Genomic DNA, 17,252 nt, shown 5'->3' on the forward strand with positions numbered 1-17,252 from the left:
TTTGTCTGTTTCAATCTACCCTATTAGTATTCAATGGTGTTCATCCTGAAGCATTACAAAGGAGAGAAATATTCTGATCTGGTTTGTATCAGATTCCATGAGGAAAATTTCAAATCACAGGAAAGATTTGGAAGGGATCCATCTCACTTCCTGGTTGTATAATATCATTACACTCGAGTTATCTGTAATAAAATCCTGTCAATAAGTAAATGCATAGGAAGCAGATAGTTTGCGGAATGTTCTTCACGGCACTGTCTGTGCCGCAGGTAATACCGCAGTTATCCTGAAGAAATAAAAAGCCAACCACAAGGTCTGCACTGGCATCACAATGACCACGACCAGGCACATAACCCTCAAACCTCTCACTGAAGTTAATCAGTGAGCCAACTGGGGTTTAAAAACTGGGGCAGCAGCATGCTAATCCTCCGAAGACTTGCTCGGTGTCAAGAAGCTTGGAATCCAAATCGTTAATGTTTACTGACTTCTGTCCTTAAATTTGAACCGACCACCTGGGGGAGTATTGGTGCCATTACTTGTGTTTATTGTTGGAGTTTTTCTTTTCTCGAAATGACAACGAGCGGATTGTAACGTCTCATCAGGTACAAAGAGTAGTAAAGTTTCTCTTACCGTCATGCCTTTCTTTCCTGGAATACCAGGCCGCCCTGAAATTCCTGGTTTACCCTGAAATAAATGACATAAAGGGTGTGCCTTCAATAAGACAGCTCTCTTCAAAATTTAAACGTACATATTTATTAAGAGACCGGTATAAGGGGAATAGCAAGCTGTAGCAGTCTTTTCACAAGCAATTTCACAAATATCAACGGAAATATAACAATAATAACAAGAGGGAGAATTGCTTTGCAATACATGACCCCACCAAGTTTCAGTTTAATATGTTAGAGGGTTTGGGGAAAAGTGCAGAAAACCACAGGTAAGATGGATGGAGGGACAGATGGACGAAGAGCAAACCTATAGCCCCCTCTGGGTCGGAGACTAATAATAATCCTATCAAGAACAAGGTGCTTCCTGCTTTTCAGCTTGGAAGACTGATTAACGTGGTGCTTTTTGATTTCACAACATTGAGCTTGGAAAACCATTGCTATTAAACTAGAACGGCACTCGGTAGAGCGCTAACCTCCGCCAAGCTGAACAGTTTATGTTTTGTATCCACTGATAGGTCGGATCTGGATTCGGACCTGATCCAACATCTAATCCACTTGTTCTTGTCACCTAACCAACTTGTACACCAAGTTTAGTCACAACTCGTCCACAACTTTTTGAGATATCCTGCTATTTGTCGTTTTTGGCCCGATCTCCAAATGGTGAAGTGAAGAATCACTTTAAAAAATCTACGACCGGGATCCGAATCGGGATCTTCACCAAAATCGAATCATTTCCTCCTTGTCACATACACCACCTCTCTGCCAAATTTCGTTTGAATCCGTCTACAATTTTTTGAGATATCTTGTTCACAAACAAACAGACCTTCGGTGGTGGAGGTAATAATGGTCACGTGTTCCCAGTTCCTATTGACGCAGAACAAATGTCCTGCAAACTGGTGCGTGCTTTTGGTGCAATTGCAACAAAACGATGAAGGTGGCATGAGTGCTTGCGTAGGTGAAGGTTTGAACATGAGGTGATTCCGTAAAGGGATTTTGAATTGAGGAGCAAAATGAACGAGGAGCCCAGCTGAGTCAATGGGACATTGATGTGATAGAGGAAGTTCAGATAAAAGTGGGCTATCCAAGGCTGGAGAAAAATCCAAAGACTTTCAGGAGTCAGGACAATACCAAATTTAAAAGCACGGGGGTAAAGTAGGTAAAGGGTATATCAAAGTGCTCCTTGAGAAACCAGGAGACCAATAGAGGATCAATGGAGTCTCACCATGTCACCTTTCAGTCCATCATCTCCACATTTTCCTTTTGGACCACGAGGACCCTGTGGAACAAAACGTCGCTCACAATGTAACGAGAGCAAGAGCACATGGCACGCTCAGTGTGCATACACAAAATATACAGTGTCTACATGCACACCATATCACTGGTGCTTCCTGATACTCACCATGCTCCCCTTGGATCCCGGGTAGCCGTGGGCACCCTTCTGCCCCACGGTTCCGTTTAATCCATCGGTACCACGCTCACCCTGCGTAACAAGAGCGAAACAATGTGGAACGACGAATGTAATTAAATTTTTAATTTTACTCTGTAATTTCACACATTTTTGGTGCCTTTGAGATTTAAATAAATAAAGGAAATGTGTCTGGACTTCCCGTTGACGTTGGGATTTCTCGATGCACATGAGTGACATGACACTAACATCCAGTGTCTCCTCAAGGCTCATTGGTCCTTCTCACCCACTCCCCTTTTAATTATATGAAACATCGACTTATCTGAGCCTCTTGTAGATGTAAATCAACGCAGTTCGGGTGGCCGGCCCAGCAGTCACAGACAGTTACCGTAATTATCATGCGCCACACTCACCGGCTTGCCTGCTATCCCGGGATGACCAGGGTGTCCCTGTCGTACACATGGAGGGGAGGAAAATGTACACGACATCAATTTGCAATTCGAGCCACATTCTTGGTATTCCATTTACTGCTGTAAATCTTTAATTATATAATTAGGAACATACAGTCATGGAGAGGAATTTAATGGAAGGGGCTTTTTATCCAAGTGTCGAGGATCATGGAAGAGCAGAACAGAGGACAAAGAGGCCAACAGCACAAAGTGTGGTGAAGGGAATATTGGAGAACAGGATCATATGGAAGCACCACAACGGAAAGAGAGTAGTTGCAGATGAAAGGGAGAAGAGCTGGGTCTCAGCGGGTGTAGAAAACATCAGAGGTAGGGAAGAGAGAGACCACAAGGTGGTGCTGGGGCAATAGATTTGAATATTGCACAAGACAACAAACGTAGGATGATAATTCCACTTGCCAAATGAGATGGGGTTTAATTGAAAGGAAATGAGCATGAAGATCAGTCTTGGGGAGGGTAATAAGATAAGGGATTCTGGTAGAATGTGTGTAACATGATGGGGGGGGGGGGGGGCAGGTGTTGGGTGGAGAGGTGAGAGGGCATGAGGAGTAATAGTGTTACTTTGGAGGCCGTATGTATTAGTTAGAATGTGAGGTTAGCATCGTCTGTTTGTTCGTGTAGGTTAGAACATTTTCTGTAACCAGGGATCCATTCGTGTGACGTTGTCCTGTTTTATGTATGTCATGAAGGGTGGTATAGTTGACATAAAAACTTAGGTAGGAAAGTGTACTTCATACCTGTCCTCCCTGTAAAACCAGGCAAGGCACCAGGAAAAGTAAGGAGAGGGGCCAGTTTGGATGTGTCAGTGGTTCATGTGCATGCTGACAACCCCCCTTCAACATCTGCGTTCCGATTGTAAGGATGACATGGCACTGGCCATCACAAGATCATACAGGGTGCCATTGGCGGCCTGCAAGGTAGTGCGTCATTGGCTCGGTCGGCATCGGTGGCAACACCCCGTCAATGTGACGTCGCCATGGCGGCAGCAACATGCTACCTCATTGGTTGGTGTCAGGCTATGACCAAAAGACACTCAAAGGCACTGGGTGATGCCGTGGGGGAAAGGATAAAAGGCTGCACATGGACACTGGCAAAAAGGGTGCAGGGAGTCAGACAAGTTGGGGCTTCGTAGTTAGTTAGGACTTCAGGGGCTTCGTCTGTTTTTGTGTCAAGGCCCATGGAAGAGCTAGAACACTGAATGTAACAGGAATCAACATAACAAAAGGAACAGTAGAAAGAGGGAGAGGGGCCGTACTCCAACAGCAGTGTTGAATGACAAAATAGAGGGAGACTTAACAAGAGAAGTGGGGAGGAAAGGGGGTATGGGAGGGTGCACCGGTGGACAAGATGGGTACAGACGCAAACTCACAGAAAGGAAAAACGCTTGGGATTGGGAGAGACAATGGAGGCAGAAAAGATCATGGTTTTGGATAGGGGATGATCTGAGGTGGTGGTGAACAGCTGTCTTGAAGACCTGGACAAAATAATGACATTAAAGAGTGGGGTAGTTGATTCCACGGGTGGGAAAGAACAGGAATGGATTAATGGAGATGAGCAGTAATTCTGGGTTTTGGGAGTTTCACAGGAAGGGTTTCATTTAATGTGTCGATGGTGGACAGCGTGTGCACTGCAGAAACCTTGGGAGTATGGGGGAGGAGGAGGGAAGACAAAGCACAGAAAGAGTAGAGGGTGCAAGACCAGAAAGGAGGTGGTAGAAGACAGAGACCACCGACCTGTCTGCAATGGGGAAGTGATCAGCCCATGGACTCAACTTCAACACGGGAGATTCCAATGATTTTGAAGGCCTTGGTTTACACGGCGTCAAGCTGAGAAAGGTGTGCAGCAGAGGAACCAGCCCAGAGGGTGACACCAGCCTAAAGGGAACAAGGTGAGAGGCAGGGGAGCCAGCCCAAAGAGGGTTGTCTGTCGTCCTTTTGAGGATGACACACTCATGGCTGTCGACTCCCTCGTGCTCTCCCGGGATCTTCCCCTATGCTGTCCAACCTGGACATCTACCTACCACGTATTCTTCAAGTCCTTGCCTGGCTTCTCTCTTTGTGTGTGAGAGATTGAGTGCTTGTGTTGCCTCAGGTCTCGGATCTTTGTGTGTGAGAGACCGTCTATCTTTTGTCTGGGATTCTTCATTTGTGTTGTCTCATGTGTTTAATAAACCTGTTATTCCTTAAGAAACGTGTTAGCCTGGTTACCCCTTCTGTTCGCACGTGCAAACCATTTCAGGCTGTTCGGAATTCCTTTGGGAGACAAAAATTGGGTAAAGAAACTTGTTTTAAGAGACCGGTAGGAAACGTGTTCTTCGAAGGAGGAGCGGGAGAAGGAAATGTGTTCTTCGAAGGAGGAGCGGGAGAAGGAAATGTGTTCTTCGAAGGAGGAGCGGGAGAAGGAAATGTGTTCTTCGAAGGAGGAGCGGGAGAAGGAAATGTGTTCTTCGAAGGAGGAGCGGGAGAAGGAAATGTGTTCTTCGAAGGAGGAGTGGGAGAAGGAAATGTGTTCTTCGAAGGAGGAGCGGGAGAAGGAAATGTGTTCTTCGCTCGGGTGCCGTTTCATTTAATCGGGCCATTCATGAAGCACATTGCTTAGGTGTGGTGTGACTGCATTAGCGAGGTGTTGGGTGGAGAGGTGAGAGGGCATGAGGAGTAATTCGATCTATAAACTAGAGCCAATAAAAGACTTTGAGGCCACAACCCTGCCTGCGACGAACAAGAAGCAAGCCATGACACTCAAGGTAGGCGAGATGGGAAGCAGCAGCACCAGGCCACAGTGCGGAGCAATATTATATGCACCTACTGATAAAGACTTGTACACAATAATAAGGTAAAGAATGGAAACAGTTCGATACAAGGTGGATAATGTTCATGGTCTTTAACGATGAACACCCTGCACAGTTTTCCTTTCAAATGTCCTCCAGGTATTTTATTTAATTTTAATATAAATTATTTTAAAATCTGGTATTTTTCATCAATAATAATTAAACAGCAAATTTAAATGCATCACCTTTTGTCCTGGAGGTCCTCTTGGTCCTGGAAGGCCCATCTTCCCATCTTCCCCTGTGTCTCCAAAGTCTCCCTGTGGTGAGAGATGTGTGATAAGGACAATGAATGGGCCAACATCTTCGGACCACCAAATGAGATCTAACAAGGAAAAACAATAGCCCCAAATGGGCTGACTGTCATCTCTTGAGGTTGTAGTTCAGACCTCTTCCGATTTGGGGGAACCCCCTGGGAGCCCCCTGATCCAAAATAGAAAAATCTGAGATTGAGCGATTCTTGCAGACCATCCAGTAGAAGAGCTGTATCGGGTTTCAAATTGTTAAACATGATGGGGAACCAATAAATTTGTTAAACAAGACCTCCCTTTGGTAAGCCCGTGCTGACTACCTTATGCTGATTAATATGAACTTATTTAAATGGTTCCCCATCTGAACCATAATTATCGTCTCCAAACAACATCTTCCTTACAACTGAAGTTAAACTAACAGGTCTGTAGTTCCCAATTCCTCTCTGGATCCTTTCTGAAATAACGGCGTTACATTTGTCTCGCCAAGGCAAAGGAATATCTCATGGCCAATGATAACATGGTATCTCACACCCACATCAGCAGAAGGTCTCTCCTCCACCCCAAGAACCATTGGAGACTATCCAAGCAAATGGACCAATTATTTAGACGTAACACAATGAAGGAAGGATGCAACTCCATTTCTGGACTTCAACCTTCAGTTTGAGGTTTTACAGCAGTAAATGAGCGGAGATGCTGTGAATGTTACCTTGTCTCCTCGAGGTCCGGGTTGTCCTTTATTTCCCTTTTGTCCATCTTCCCCTGGAAATCCCACCTCCCCCTGCGAAGGAATGAATGAACAACAGGTTTATGACAAGGAATGTTGGAAGAAGAGCCGCTTTTTTAATGTGTCCGTTCAGTACCCTCTCTCCATTGCTGCCTTTTTGCCCTGGAGGTCCCGTCATGACAATCCCTTCACCCTGAAATACACATGTGCACACATCACAGAGGCCTGTTAACGTGTGAGCACGCACGCACACCCTCAAACGTGCTAATGTCTGATCATAATTCATGGCGGCCGTTTTCAGAGCACCTGTGGTAAAAGTCAATCGCTTGCTCGTCAGTGCTGCTTATAGTTCTGCATTTCAGTGAAATATTGCAGGCCTTACGAAAAACATACGAGACTTAAAACTGATGAGATACCCGTTGCTTCCGGTTTTCATCACCTTGCAGTTTTCATCATCAGTTTGATAAAACATGGTTCTGTTCCCAGCTATCAAAAAGACATCTACAGTTGTTTTTACATTTATGATCAATCCATATGGACTATAGAGCATGTGATGCATCACCTTGTCTCCTTTCTTGCCAATGCTTCCTGGATCTCCCTGTGCATGGACAACACAGAAAGCAAAGAAAGACTATTTGATACATACTTCACATGGCACATTCCCAAAGTGACATCTCACTTTGTCCGCGTGAACCACTCCCGCTCACCACTCACACATCAGTCCTTACAAACTGCCATCTCATACAATCTATACACAAAATCCTCATGCAAAAGTCACGTACCACATCCTCACACTCCTTTCACTTGTACCATGCTTACACAGCACCCTCAAACTACATTCTCATGTACCATCCTTATGCATGACCTGTCACACGCAACAATACATGGCACCACACCTTGACAAAGTCCAAATAGTCCCCAAGCGAGCTTCAATTTGCTGTATTTGTAAGCAGATAAACAATGGGGCGGAAGACTGTACATTTCAAAAATAGGCCATTTTACCTCACTTCCTTTCTCCCCTGGTGGCCCTGCCAGTCCCTGAAAAAGGTCACGGAGAATAAAGGTCAAAGTGGACAATGTTAGGTATTATCTGATCTTCCATGATAACAAATAATACATTATAAGACCTCCGGTCAGGATGGTCCGGTCCGGTCAGGATGTCAGGAATGAAGTCACGTGCTCAAAGGTCCATACTATGTCCGACACAAACAAGGAATTAGGCATTTGACCAGGATACCACTTTAGCTCTTTCCTATGAAAAACACCAACGATGCTTCAATGGCCAAATATTTGTGGAGATGAGACAGCCAGCTCACACATCAAAAGATAATGCCCCATAGCATGCAACCTGCTGCAGACATCACCTATAAATTAATACAGCCCACACACTCAATCCTTCCCCCCCCCCCCCCCGTCTCCACCCCCCCTCCACTCCACACGCTCAAACCCTCACCGGCACCTTACACCCTCAAACCCTCATCAGCACTTCACACCCTCAAAGCTTCACTGGCACTCCACGCGCTCAAACCCTCACTGGCACCTCAAATCCTCACCGGCACCCCACACCCTCAAAGCTTCAGTGGCACCCCACATCCTCAAACCCTCACCGGCACCCCACAATCTCAAAGCTTCCCCGCACCCCACGCACTCAAATCCTCACCGTCACCTCACACCCTCAAAGCTTCACCGGCACCCCACATGCTCAAACCCTCACCGGCACCCCACAATCTCAAAGCTTCCCCGCACCTTACATGCTCAAACCCTCACCGGCACCCCACACCCTCAAACCCTCACCCCACACCCTCAAACCCTCACCGGCACCCCACATCCTCAAACCCTCACCGGCACCCCACACCCTCAAACTCTCACCGGCACCCCACAATCTCAAAGCTTCCCCGCACCCCACATGCTCAAACCCTCACCAGCACCCCACACCCTCAAAGCTTCACTGGCACCCCACACCCTCAAACCCTTACCGGCACCCCACAATCTCAAAGCTTCCCCGCATCCCCACGTGCTCAAACCCTCAACGGCACCTCACACCCTCAAAGCTTCAACTTTCCCTGCAAGGCTTTCAAAACCCCCATCTAGCACCATCATAATGCCTCCTCCCCACACTATCTCTAACTGTATGGGCCTCAAACATCTGAGGTCTCGACTCTTACCTCACATCTCTCAATCGAAACCCCTGCCGATAAACCAGACCTCATCTGTTTAACAGAATCCTTCCTCCCACAGGAAGTCCCCGACTCCTTATACCCCCTTTACACAGGGGTGGCGATCGTTGAGAGATCGTTGAACGATGAAAAAATGTCAATGAGCGCCCAGCGATCGCCAAGATCTCTCAATGATCTTCCAGTGATCTCCACGGTCGCCACTGTCTCCTCAAAGTTTTGACTCGGTCCAAAACAATCTCTCAACGATCGCCAAGGGAAGCGATCTCTCAACGAACGCTCAACGAACGCTCAAGGAGCGCTCAACGATCTCATCGATCTCCCAGTGATCTCTCAGCAATCTTTCAATGAACGCCAAATTTTTCCAACCCGAAGGTAGAGATGGCTGAGTGATCAGTGAGGGATCGCTGAGCGTTCGATCAAAGACCAATAGAGTTCATTGAAAGACCGGGGCAGAGATTGCTGAGAGATCATTGGGCGATCAATTTCTGCTTGAGAGATTGTTGAGCATTTGTTGAGAGATTGGGGAGAGATTGCCACGGTGATGAGAAGTGCAGCATTGGGGAAAATTGAATTTTTGATCGCACAACGAGCGCACAAGGATCTCCCAAACATTTACACAGAAACGGCTTTTTCGAGGCTTAGGAGATCGTTGAGAGATCGGGCCAATTTTTGATCGCTCAATGGTCACCCAACGATCTCCGTGCTGTGTAAAGGGGGCGTTAGTATCTCGTCCCGTTTATTGTCTCCTCCAATTTGATAGGCCTGAACCACGCCCCAGGTACAGAGTTGCACTTTACATCAATAACTCAATTTCTCACTGTCCATGTACTGATTTTATACCTCCCAACCCCCAGGAGTACCTCTGGCTGCGACCTCCCCTCAACTCCCTCCTTTTGTTCATCTGTGTGTGTACAGTCTTCCCAACAATGAGGGCTCCATCTACATCTCTCTCGGAGGACAACATGGACAAACTTCTAACCACTCATCACAACTCTCTCTTCCTCATATGTGGCTTTTCAAGTGTCACTATGAAACTTGGCTGGGTGTTGCGACCTTTCTAACCAGCCATGGCACATCAGCAAATAACTTCAATGACTCCATAGGGCTGACTCAATCTGTGAACTTTCCAAACCGGATCACTCCAAATGGCAAATCCTCCCTTCTGAACTTTGTGATGACTAACATTCCTGCAAATATCTCCTGCTGTTCCTCAGATGCAATTGGTTAATGTGATCATATGCTTGTGAAAGTGAACATCTATCTGGCTATTCTCAGATAGCTGCCTCAATGCCGGCGAGTCTGGCATTCACTCAAGCAGATTGGCAGGCACTGCAAGCAGCCACCTCTCTTTAGGACTGGCCTCCCATACTGTCCCTGATGTTAACTCAGCCAGGGAGTTCTTCCACAGAAACCTGCTCTCTCTCATGCACAGATTCATCCCATCTCGTCTTCACTTATACTATCCTTCTCGCCCATGTTACACTGAATCCTGTGGTGAGGGAGATGCACTGAAACAACTTGCCTTCTCTTCCTGGAAGGCTAACCTGACCGAAGGCAATTTCTGTGCATTCCAAAAGGCCCGCAACAAGTGTGTGGCCACTCCCAGGAGAGGCAGGAAACAATATCTGTCCAACCTCAATAATTATTTTTTCAAACTTGTCTCCCTCCTCTAAAACCGGGCAGTGCCTTTTTACAACTGCTTCTGGTGTATACTCCCCTTCCTTCACTTCAAATGGCACCATAGCCGACTCCGCTAGTCCTCAATTCTGTGTTTGCTTCCATATATTGTGTCCCCCAACCCCTCACTCTTGGTACGCATCCTTGCCTGTCATACCCAACTGCTCCTGTGTCTTTTGCACCTGACAAGGTAGAGAAGGTCTTTCAACTTTCGACTGACTCTGCCACTGGATCAGCTCATGTGTCCTTAAAACCTGCTCTATTGCTCTTTCCCATCCTCTCTTTGCCCTTTTCACCCTTTCATTTGCGATAGATCAACTTCCATCTGCTTGGAAATCCACCAGCATCACTGCACTACATAAAATAAAGCAAAAACTGACCCCTTAACTCTGATATGCGCTGATTCAATAAAGCACAAGAACGCATTCATGGGTCATATTTGACCCAGGATTAGTCAGGCAGGTTATTTTTCTAAAAAAACAAAAGCAAAATGCAATTATCTCTATTAATGTATTCTTTGAGGTCGTTCCAACCTTTGAGGTCTTTGAGGACTTTGAGGTCTTTGAGGTTTTACTTCCTAATTTACTTATATTAAGTAAAAATTGTAAAAAAATACCAAATACATTTTTTGTAAAAAATAAAACACTAAAATCCTGAAATACCAAAAACAAAACGCATACACAGAAGAACCATTTAGTACACTTCATTTCAAATCATTTTGCAGCCTCTTCCCTCTCTTCAGACCTTCAAAAAAAATCACAAGCTGATCAAACACTTGGAATATGTCTTTCAATCCTGACAAATCCCACACTCTCACTATCCCTCTCAGAAGGGACCATCTGGCAAATCCCTACATCTACTTTCTTAACAATTTAAGGAAGTTCAGTCATTCAAACTCCTCGGTCTCACTATTAGCCATGGTGTTTCTTGGACAAACCATAATTCTAAGTTGTCCTCCAAAGCCAGCCGCTGACTGGGCATCCTCCATCATACAAAGTTCTTCCTTGCCACACCTGAACACCGATCCACCCACAAGGCTTTCATCCACAGCTTGATGGAGTACTGCTCTCCTCTCTGGTCTGGCACCCCTGCCTCAAACCTTGCTCAGCCTGACACCATGGAAACCAAGGCCTTCAAGATCATTCGAATCTCCCACGATGAAGCCGAGCCTATGAGCCTGTCACTTCAACCATCACAGACAGGCTGGTGGTCTTTCTGTCTTCTAGCTCCTCCATTCTGGTCTTGCACCCTCTGCTCTTTCCGTGCATGGTCCTTCCCTCCCACCCACGCCCCCCGGCTTCCGCAGGGCTCACACAGTCCACCATTAACCCCCTTCTGGTAAAACTATGTAAATTCAGGACCACTGCTCACCTCCACTCATTTGTTCCTCTTTTGTTCCCACCTCTGAAACCAACTTCCCCATCCTCTTCAATCTCATTCTACTTTCCAGATCTTCAAGATAGCTGTTCACCACCAACTCAGATCATCCCCAATCCAAAACCATGATCTCTTCCACCCTTGTTACCCCTCCCGCCCACCCCAATCCCTCCTACCAAATTTACATTTGTCTGGTGTTGACACCAGATTTGTCTGGTGTCTGGTTTGTCTGGTGTCCAAGCCTGGTGTTGGCTTAGCGGTTAGGGTGCCGGCTTGGGATCCTAGGATCCTGGGTTCGAATCCCGGTCGATCGCTGAATTAACGCCAGGGGGGTTGACTCAGCCTCTCATCCTTCCGAGGTCGGCAAATTGAGTACCAGCTTGCTGGGATGAATGATCCCGGTGTGTACCCCGGCTTAGAATAGGTACACCGTATCCCTGCGCATCGTAAGAGCGTGACCAAGGGTTGGCGTCAGGAAGGGCATCCGGCCATAAAAACATTGCCTCAAACAGGGAACCATGATTGTCATGGGGCCCGCAAGGCTAACCCCCGCTCTAGCGGGGAAAATGGCCTTAAAACGATCATTCATTCATTCCTCCTGAGAGATCCCTTCTGTGTCCATGTTGTCGACCCCATGCATCCTCTCTTGCCCCACCATTCCTCCCTACACCCACTGTTTGTTTGCTCCCTATGTCCTGGCCTTCGGCTCTGCTGTTGGTGTTTCCCACCTCTCTCCGCTGTTCCTTTTGCCCGTTGCATCCTGATCCATTCTGTTTTTTAGCTCTTCCACGAGCCTTAAAATAAATAAATAAAACAGATTTAAATGTCGAAGAAGCAAGGCAATGCCAAAGTAAAAATAAAATCCATCCTTACCATAGGGCCTTTTGGACCCATTGGTCCAGCTCTGCCATCTTCCCCCTGGAAGCAAAAAGTATGTCAGACCTTTGCGGAATTAAGAAATTAAGGAATGTAATTAAGGAAATTTAAATTTAAATTAATTAGAAAAATTAAATAATTAAGGAAATTAATATTAATTAAGGAGTTTAAAGGTGTACCCTTACTACAAAGTCCCTTCATGGTACACCCTCACTATATGATACCAACATAGTATACCCTAACGACACAAGGTACAACCATGGGTCCTCAATGATAAATATTTGTGATAATCTGTTTCATGACGAGGGAGGTAAACGCAGGAGGAAAGAACATTTGGACAGGGTACGTGAATAAACACCTGATTTAGAGCAGGATTGGTAATGGAATAATGTAAATGGAGTTCAGCCATTCATTTATATGAGCCAGGTGTAGGAAATGTCGATGTTAAACAATGTGGTGGGAAGATGAGGAGGAGGGGGTCACGACCACCCAAAGGGTCCATAACACGATACGGGCTTTTATGGAACATGATAAGGGTGTTTACACGACACATTACATGACATTAAACGACAACACATGACATTAAACACGTGACATGTGATAAGATCCACCCACTGGCAGTCCTTCCAGCCCTGACTCTCCTTTTGGACCCGACTTGCCAACACCTGGTGGACCCTGAAAGGCGACGGCACACCATGTGACAGCATTAATATCAACGACTGAAAGTTAACACAATAAGGTGAAGGCAACACTTATTTTCAGTTATCAGTTTGAGATTTGTCAAAATTAGATTTATACTGATCATGAATAAGCTGTTGAGCACAGGCATTTGGACATTTCCATGATGTAGAGCAATGTCACACATAAGTCAGTTGGATTTGAATAGAGGAAATGATTCATTGCCCATAGAATTGGCATTATTGTAAATATCGGGTAAAATCACCTCCATCAATGGCAAAATAAAAATAGATATGAGAAGAACATCTCTTCACTCACTCTTTGGCCCTTTTCTCCTGGAGGTCCCACAGGCCCCTGCGCGCAAAGACAAGAGAGTCACCACAAATTATTCAAACAAACTGGACTCATGATCAGGGAGCAGTTTGTAATTGAAAGAATCTAAAACAACAAACTTTGCACAAAAATGGAACAAGCACAAACTGGAGTCAGCACTTTATTATCAGCTGTTCTGGGAAAAGCAACAGGACATGCTCATTTGATATTGAGAGGTGGGGTCATGAATGGCATGTGGGATTTTCACAGGTGGTATACAGACAAGCAGGTGCACAGACAGGCGGGTTGCACAGACAGGCGGGTTGCACAGACAGGCGGGTTGCACAGACAGGCGGGGTGCACAGACAGGCGGGTTGCACAGACAAGCGGGTTGCACAGACAGGCGGGGTGCACAGACAGGCGGGGTGCACAGACAGGCGGGGTGCACAGACAGGCGGGTTGCACAGACTGGCGGGTTGCACAGACAAGCGGGGTGCACAGACAGGCGGGTTGCACAGACAGGCGGGTTGCACAGACAAGCGGGTTGCACAGACAGGCGGGTTGCACAGACAGGCGCGGTGCACAGACAAGCGGGTTGCACAGACAAGCGGGTTGCACAGACAGGCGGGTTGCACAGACAGGCGGGTTGCACAGACAGGCGAGGTGCACAGACAGGCGAGGTGCACAGACAGGCGAGGTGCACAGACAGGCGGGTTGCACAGACAGGCGGGGTGCACAGACAGGCGAGGTGCACAGACAGGCGAGGTGCACAGACAGGCGCGGTGCACAGACAGGCGAGGTACACAGACAGGCGAGATGCACAGACAGACGAGGTGCACAGACAGGCACGGTGCACAGACAGACGAGGTGCACAGACAGGCGAGGTGCACAGACAGGCGAGGTGCACAGACAGGCGCGGTGCACAGACAGGCGAGGTACACAGACAGGCACGGTGCACAGACAGACGAGGTGCACAGACAGGCACGGTGCACAGACAGGCGGGTTGCACAGACAGGCGGGGTGCACAGACAGGCGAGGTGCACAGACAGGCGAGGTGCACAGAGAGGCGAGGTGCACAGACAGGCGCAGTGCACAGACAGGCGCGGTGCACAGACAGGCGCGGTGCACAGACAGGCGCGGTGCACAGACATGCGAGGTACACAGACAGGCGAGGTGCACAGATACCAACTGCACATTCATAATACGTTGGAGTGGGGCAATGGCATGGCTGGTAGGTGGAGTTTCAGGGGATGATACAAGGAGCAAGCTTTTAAAAGTAAACGATTATCTTGATATGAATAAATAATGAACACAACAGTCATTTTTCATCACAAAGATAATTCTTCAGTGTAATATTTTCTTTCTTTAGGCAATCAAACGCAAATCTCTCAGCATCACGTGCACCAACCGGAGGTCCCATTAGGCCTTGAGGTCCAGAAGTTCCAGGGTCTCCATGTCTTCCTGGTGGACCAACGAGCCCCTAAATGTATGAACACAACATGCATGATGGCACATGACTGTTAAGAGGACTCAATAACACAGCAAGGTTCATGTTTGTGCGAGCATTTTCCAGGCTTGTAAAAACAGATTAATAATCGGTACTCATATTATTATATTCAAGTATGAGATTATTGGAGAGCCAATGGGTGTCATGGAAACTCTGACAAAGATGATTAAGCTCAAGGTGTGGTGCTGAGGTACTCATACCCTCATCCATTTTAGTCTCTGTCAGAATGGTTCCTTGAATCATCTATCTATAATTCCAGTAATCTCTGTACGTTTGTACGTCTGTACGTCTGTACGTCTGTTTGTCTGTGACCGCTGTTTCTCGACAACCACGGGTCCGATATACTTTTAACTTGCCAGGTATATTGCTGGGGACCCGAGGATGTGCCTTTTCAAGGTTTCATATTAATCGGACAATTACTTACCGAGCTATGTCCAAAAAACGATTCAACCAATCAGAGAGCAGCGAACGATCGCGTGTGCCGAACGTGGAGGACACACTCTGCCTCGGATGGCACATTTGAGAGCGTATTCATTTATTTCACGTTTGCAAACTATGTTGGCGTTAAACTATGTTTTAAAACGAATAAAACCGAATTTGCGATTCATTCGCTTTCCTGCGCGTTTGTGCACGCGATGGCGATTTCTTTACCAAACTCCGGAAGCCGTTCGCTTTGGACCAAACCATTGCATGTAAATAGAGGGGGGGGATTGTCACCGTACTCGCAAGCCGTTCGCTTTGGACCAAACCATTTCATGTAAATAGAGGGGGGGGGGATATAATTTTAGATATAGATATAGTACGGGCAATGCCCTAGTCTATCTATAATTCCAGTAATCTCTGTACGTTTGTACGTTTGTCTGTGACCGCTGTTTCTCGACAACCACGGGTCCGATATACTTTTAACTTGCCAGGTATATTGCTGGGGACCCGAGGATGTGCCTTTTCAAGGTTTGAAATTAATCGGACAAGTACTTACCGAGCTATGTCCAAAAAACGCTTCAACCAATCAGAGAGCAGCGAGCTATCACGTGTGCCGAACGTGGCGATCAGACTCTACCTCGGACGGCACATTTGACAGCGTATTCATTTATTTCACGTTGGAAAACTATGTTGCCGTTAAACTATGTTTTAAAACGAATTCAAACTGCGATTAAATTAAAACGATTCATCGTAACTGCGACGATTTGCGAACTTCCGGCAGCCAATCACAGAACGCTTTGTTGCGTAGGCGTGGCCGATGTGAGACGAGCGGAGCTGAGCGCGTTACGAGCTGACCGCCATTACGGTACGTAATTCGATTTCTTATGCGCATTATTTCTCCCAATTCAGTCAGAGCGAAGGGCGGAAGCGAAGAGCGTTGTTTTTTTTGTTTACGGGCGTACGGGCGGGGTAGAGCGTACGGGTAGCGTTTTTTTTTTTTTTGGCAAGGAACGGGCACCCACGTACGGGCAATGCCCTAGTCTATCTATAATTCCAGTAATCTCTGTTTGTACGTTTGTTTGTCTGTGACCGCTGTTTCTCGACAACTACCGGTCCGATATACTTGAAACTTGCCAGGTATATTGCTAGGGACCCGAGGATGTGCCTTTTCAAGGTTTTAAATTAATCGGAGAAGTACTTACCGAGCTATGTCCAAAAAACGCTTCAACCAATCAGAGAGCAGCGAGCTATCACGTGTGCCGAACGTGGCGATCAGACTCTATTTCACGTTGGCAAACTATGTTGCCGCTATGTTGGCGTTAAACTATGTTTTAAAACTAATGAAAACCATTTCATGTAAATAGAGGGGGGTGGGGGGGATTGTCACTGTACTCGCAAGCCGTTCGCCGTTCGCTTTGGCGTTGCGAATGGACCAAAACATTTCATGAACCAAACCATTTCATGTAAAGCGTTCGCCGTTCGCTTTGGCGTTGCGAATGGACCAAAACATTTCATGAACCAAACCATTTCATGTAAATAGAGGGGGGGGGGATATAATTTTAGATATATATATAGTACGGGCATTGGCAAGGAACGGGCACCCACGTACGGGCAATGCCCTAGTTCATCAAATACAAGCAACATTGCCTCGAAAACCTACTCATTGTGTGATAGCTAGAAAGGGAAGCAATTCGGGCAATGGCAAAAGTTCTGAGGTCAGTGTCAGTTTTGTTATAACTTACCCTCTGACCAGGACTGCCCAGCGGGCCAGGCAACCCAACCTCTCCACGCAGACCAGGTGGACCAGGTCTACCTGCTATACCTTGTGGTCCCTGCATTCCATGATCACCTGGAGGTCCAATGTGACCCTGTATATGCACACACACAAAGAC

At 46.7% G+C, this 17,252-nt stretch overlaps 1 protein-coding gene across 1 annotated transcript in view; it reads right to left on the minus strand.

The window, feature by feature from the left end:
- The window catches only part of LOC137437908 (uncharacterized), a 51,337-nt gene that overhangs the window by 9,394 nt on the left and 24,691 nt on the right, over window positions 1-17,252 (minus strand). The window contains exons 7-20 of the mRNA XM_078768653.1: window positions 17,103-17,228; window positions 14,839-14,910; window positions 13,437-13,472; window positions 13,056-13,115; window positions 12,438-12,482; window positions 7,336-7,371; window positions 6,896-6,931; window positions 6,470-6,526; window positions 6,316-6,387; window positions 5,547-5,618; window positions 2,481-2,516; window positions 2,062-2,142; window positions 1,885-1,938; window positions 628-681 (exon numbers count right to left, since the gene is read on the minus strand). Of these exons, the coding sequence (XP_078624779.1) occupies window positions 628-681; window positions 1,885-1,938; window positions 2,062-2,142; window positions 2,481-2,516; window positions 5,547-5,618; window positions 6,316-6,387; window positions 6,470-6,526; window positions 6,896-6,931; window positions 7,336-7,371; window positions 12,438-12,482; window positions 13,056-13,115; window positions 13,437-13,472; window positions 14,839-14,910; window positions 17,103-17,198 (807 nt within the window). The 5' untranslated portion in view covers window positions 17,199-17,228. The remainder of the gene's footprint in view (window positions 1-627; window positions 682-1,884; window positions 1,939-2,061; window positions 2,143-2,480; window positions 2,517-5,546; window positions 5,619-6,315; window positions 6,388-6,469; window positions 6,527-6,895; window positions 6,932-7,335; window positions 7,372-12,437; window positions 12,483-13,055; window positions 13,116-13,436; window positions 13,473-14,838; window positions 14,911-17,102; window positions 17,229-17,252) is intronic.

This window comes from Myxine glutinosa, assembly GCF_964187855.1.
Source record: "Myxine glutinosa chromosome 12 unlocalized genomic scaffold, kmMyxGlut1.1 SUPER_12_unloc_2, whole genome shotgun sequence".
NCBI classification, from domain to species: domain Eukaryota; kingdom Metazoa; phylum Chordata; class Myxini; order Myxiniformes; family Myxinidae; genus Myxine; species Myxine glutinosa.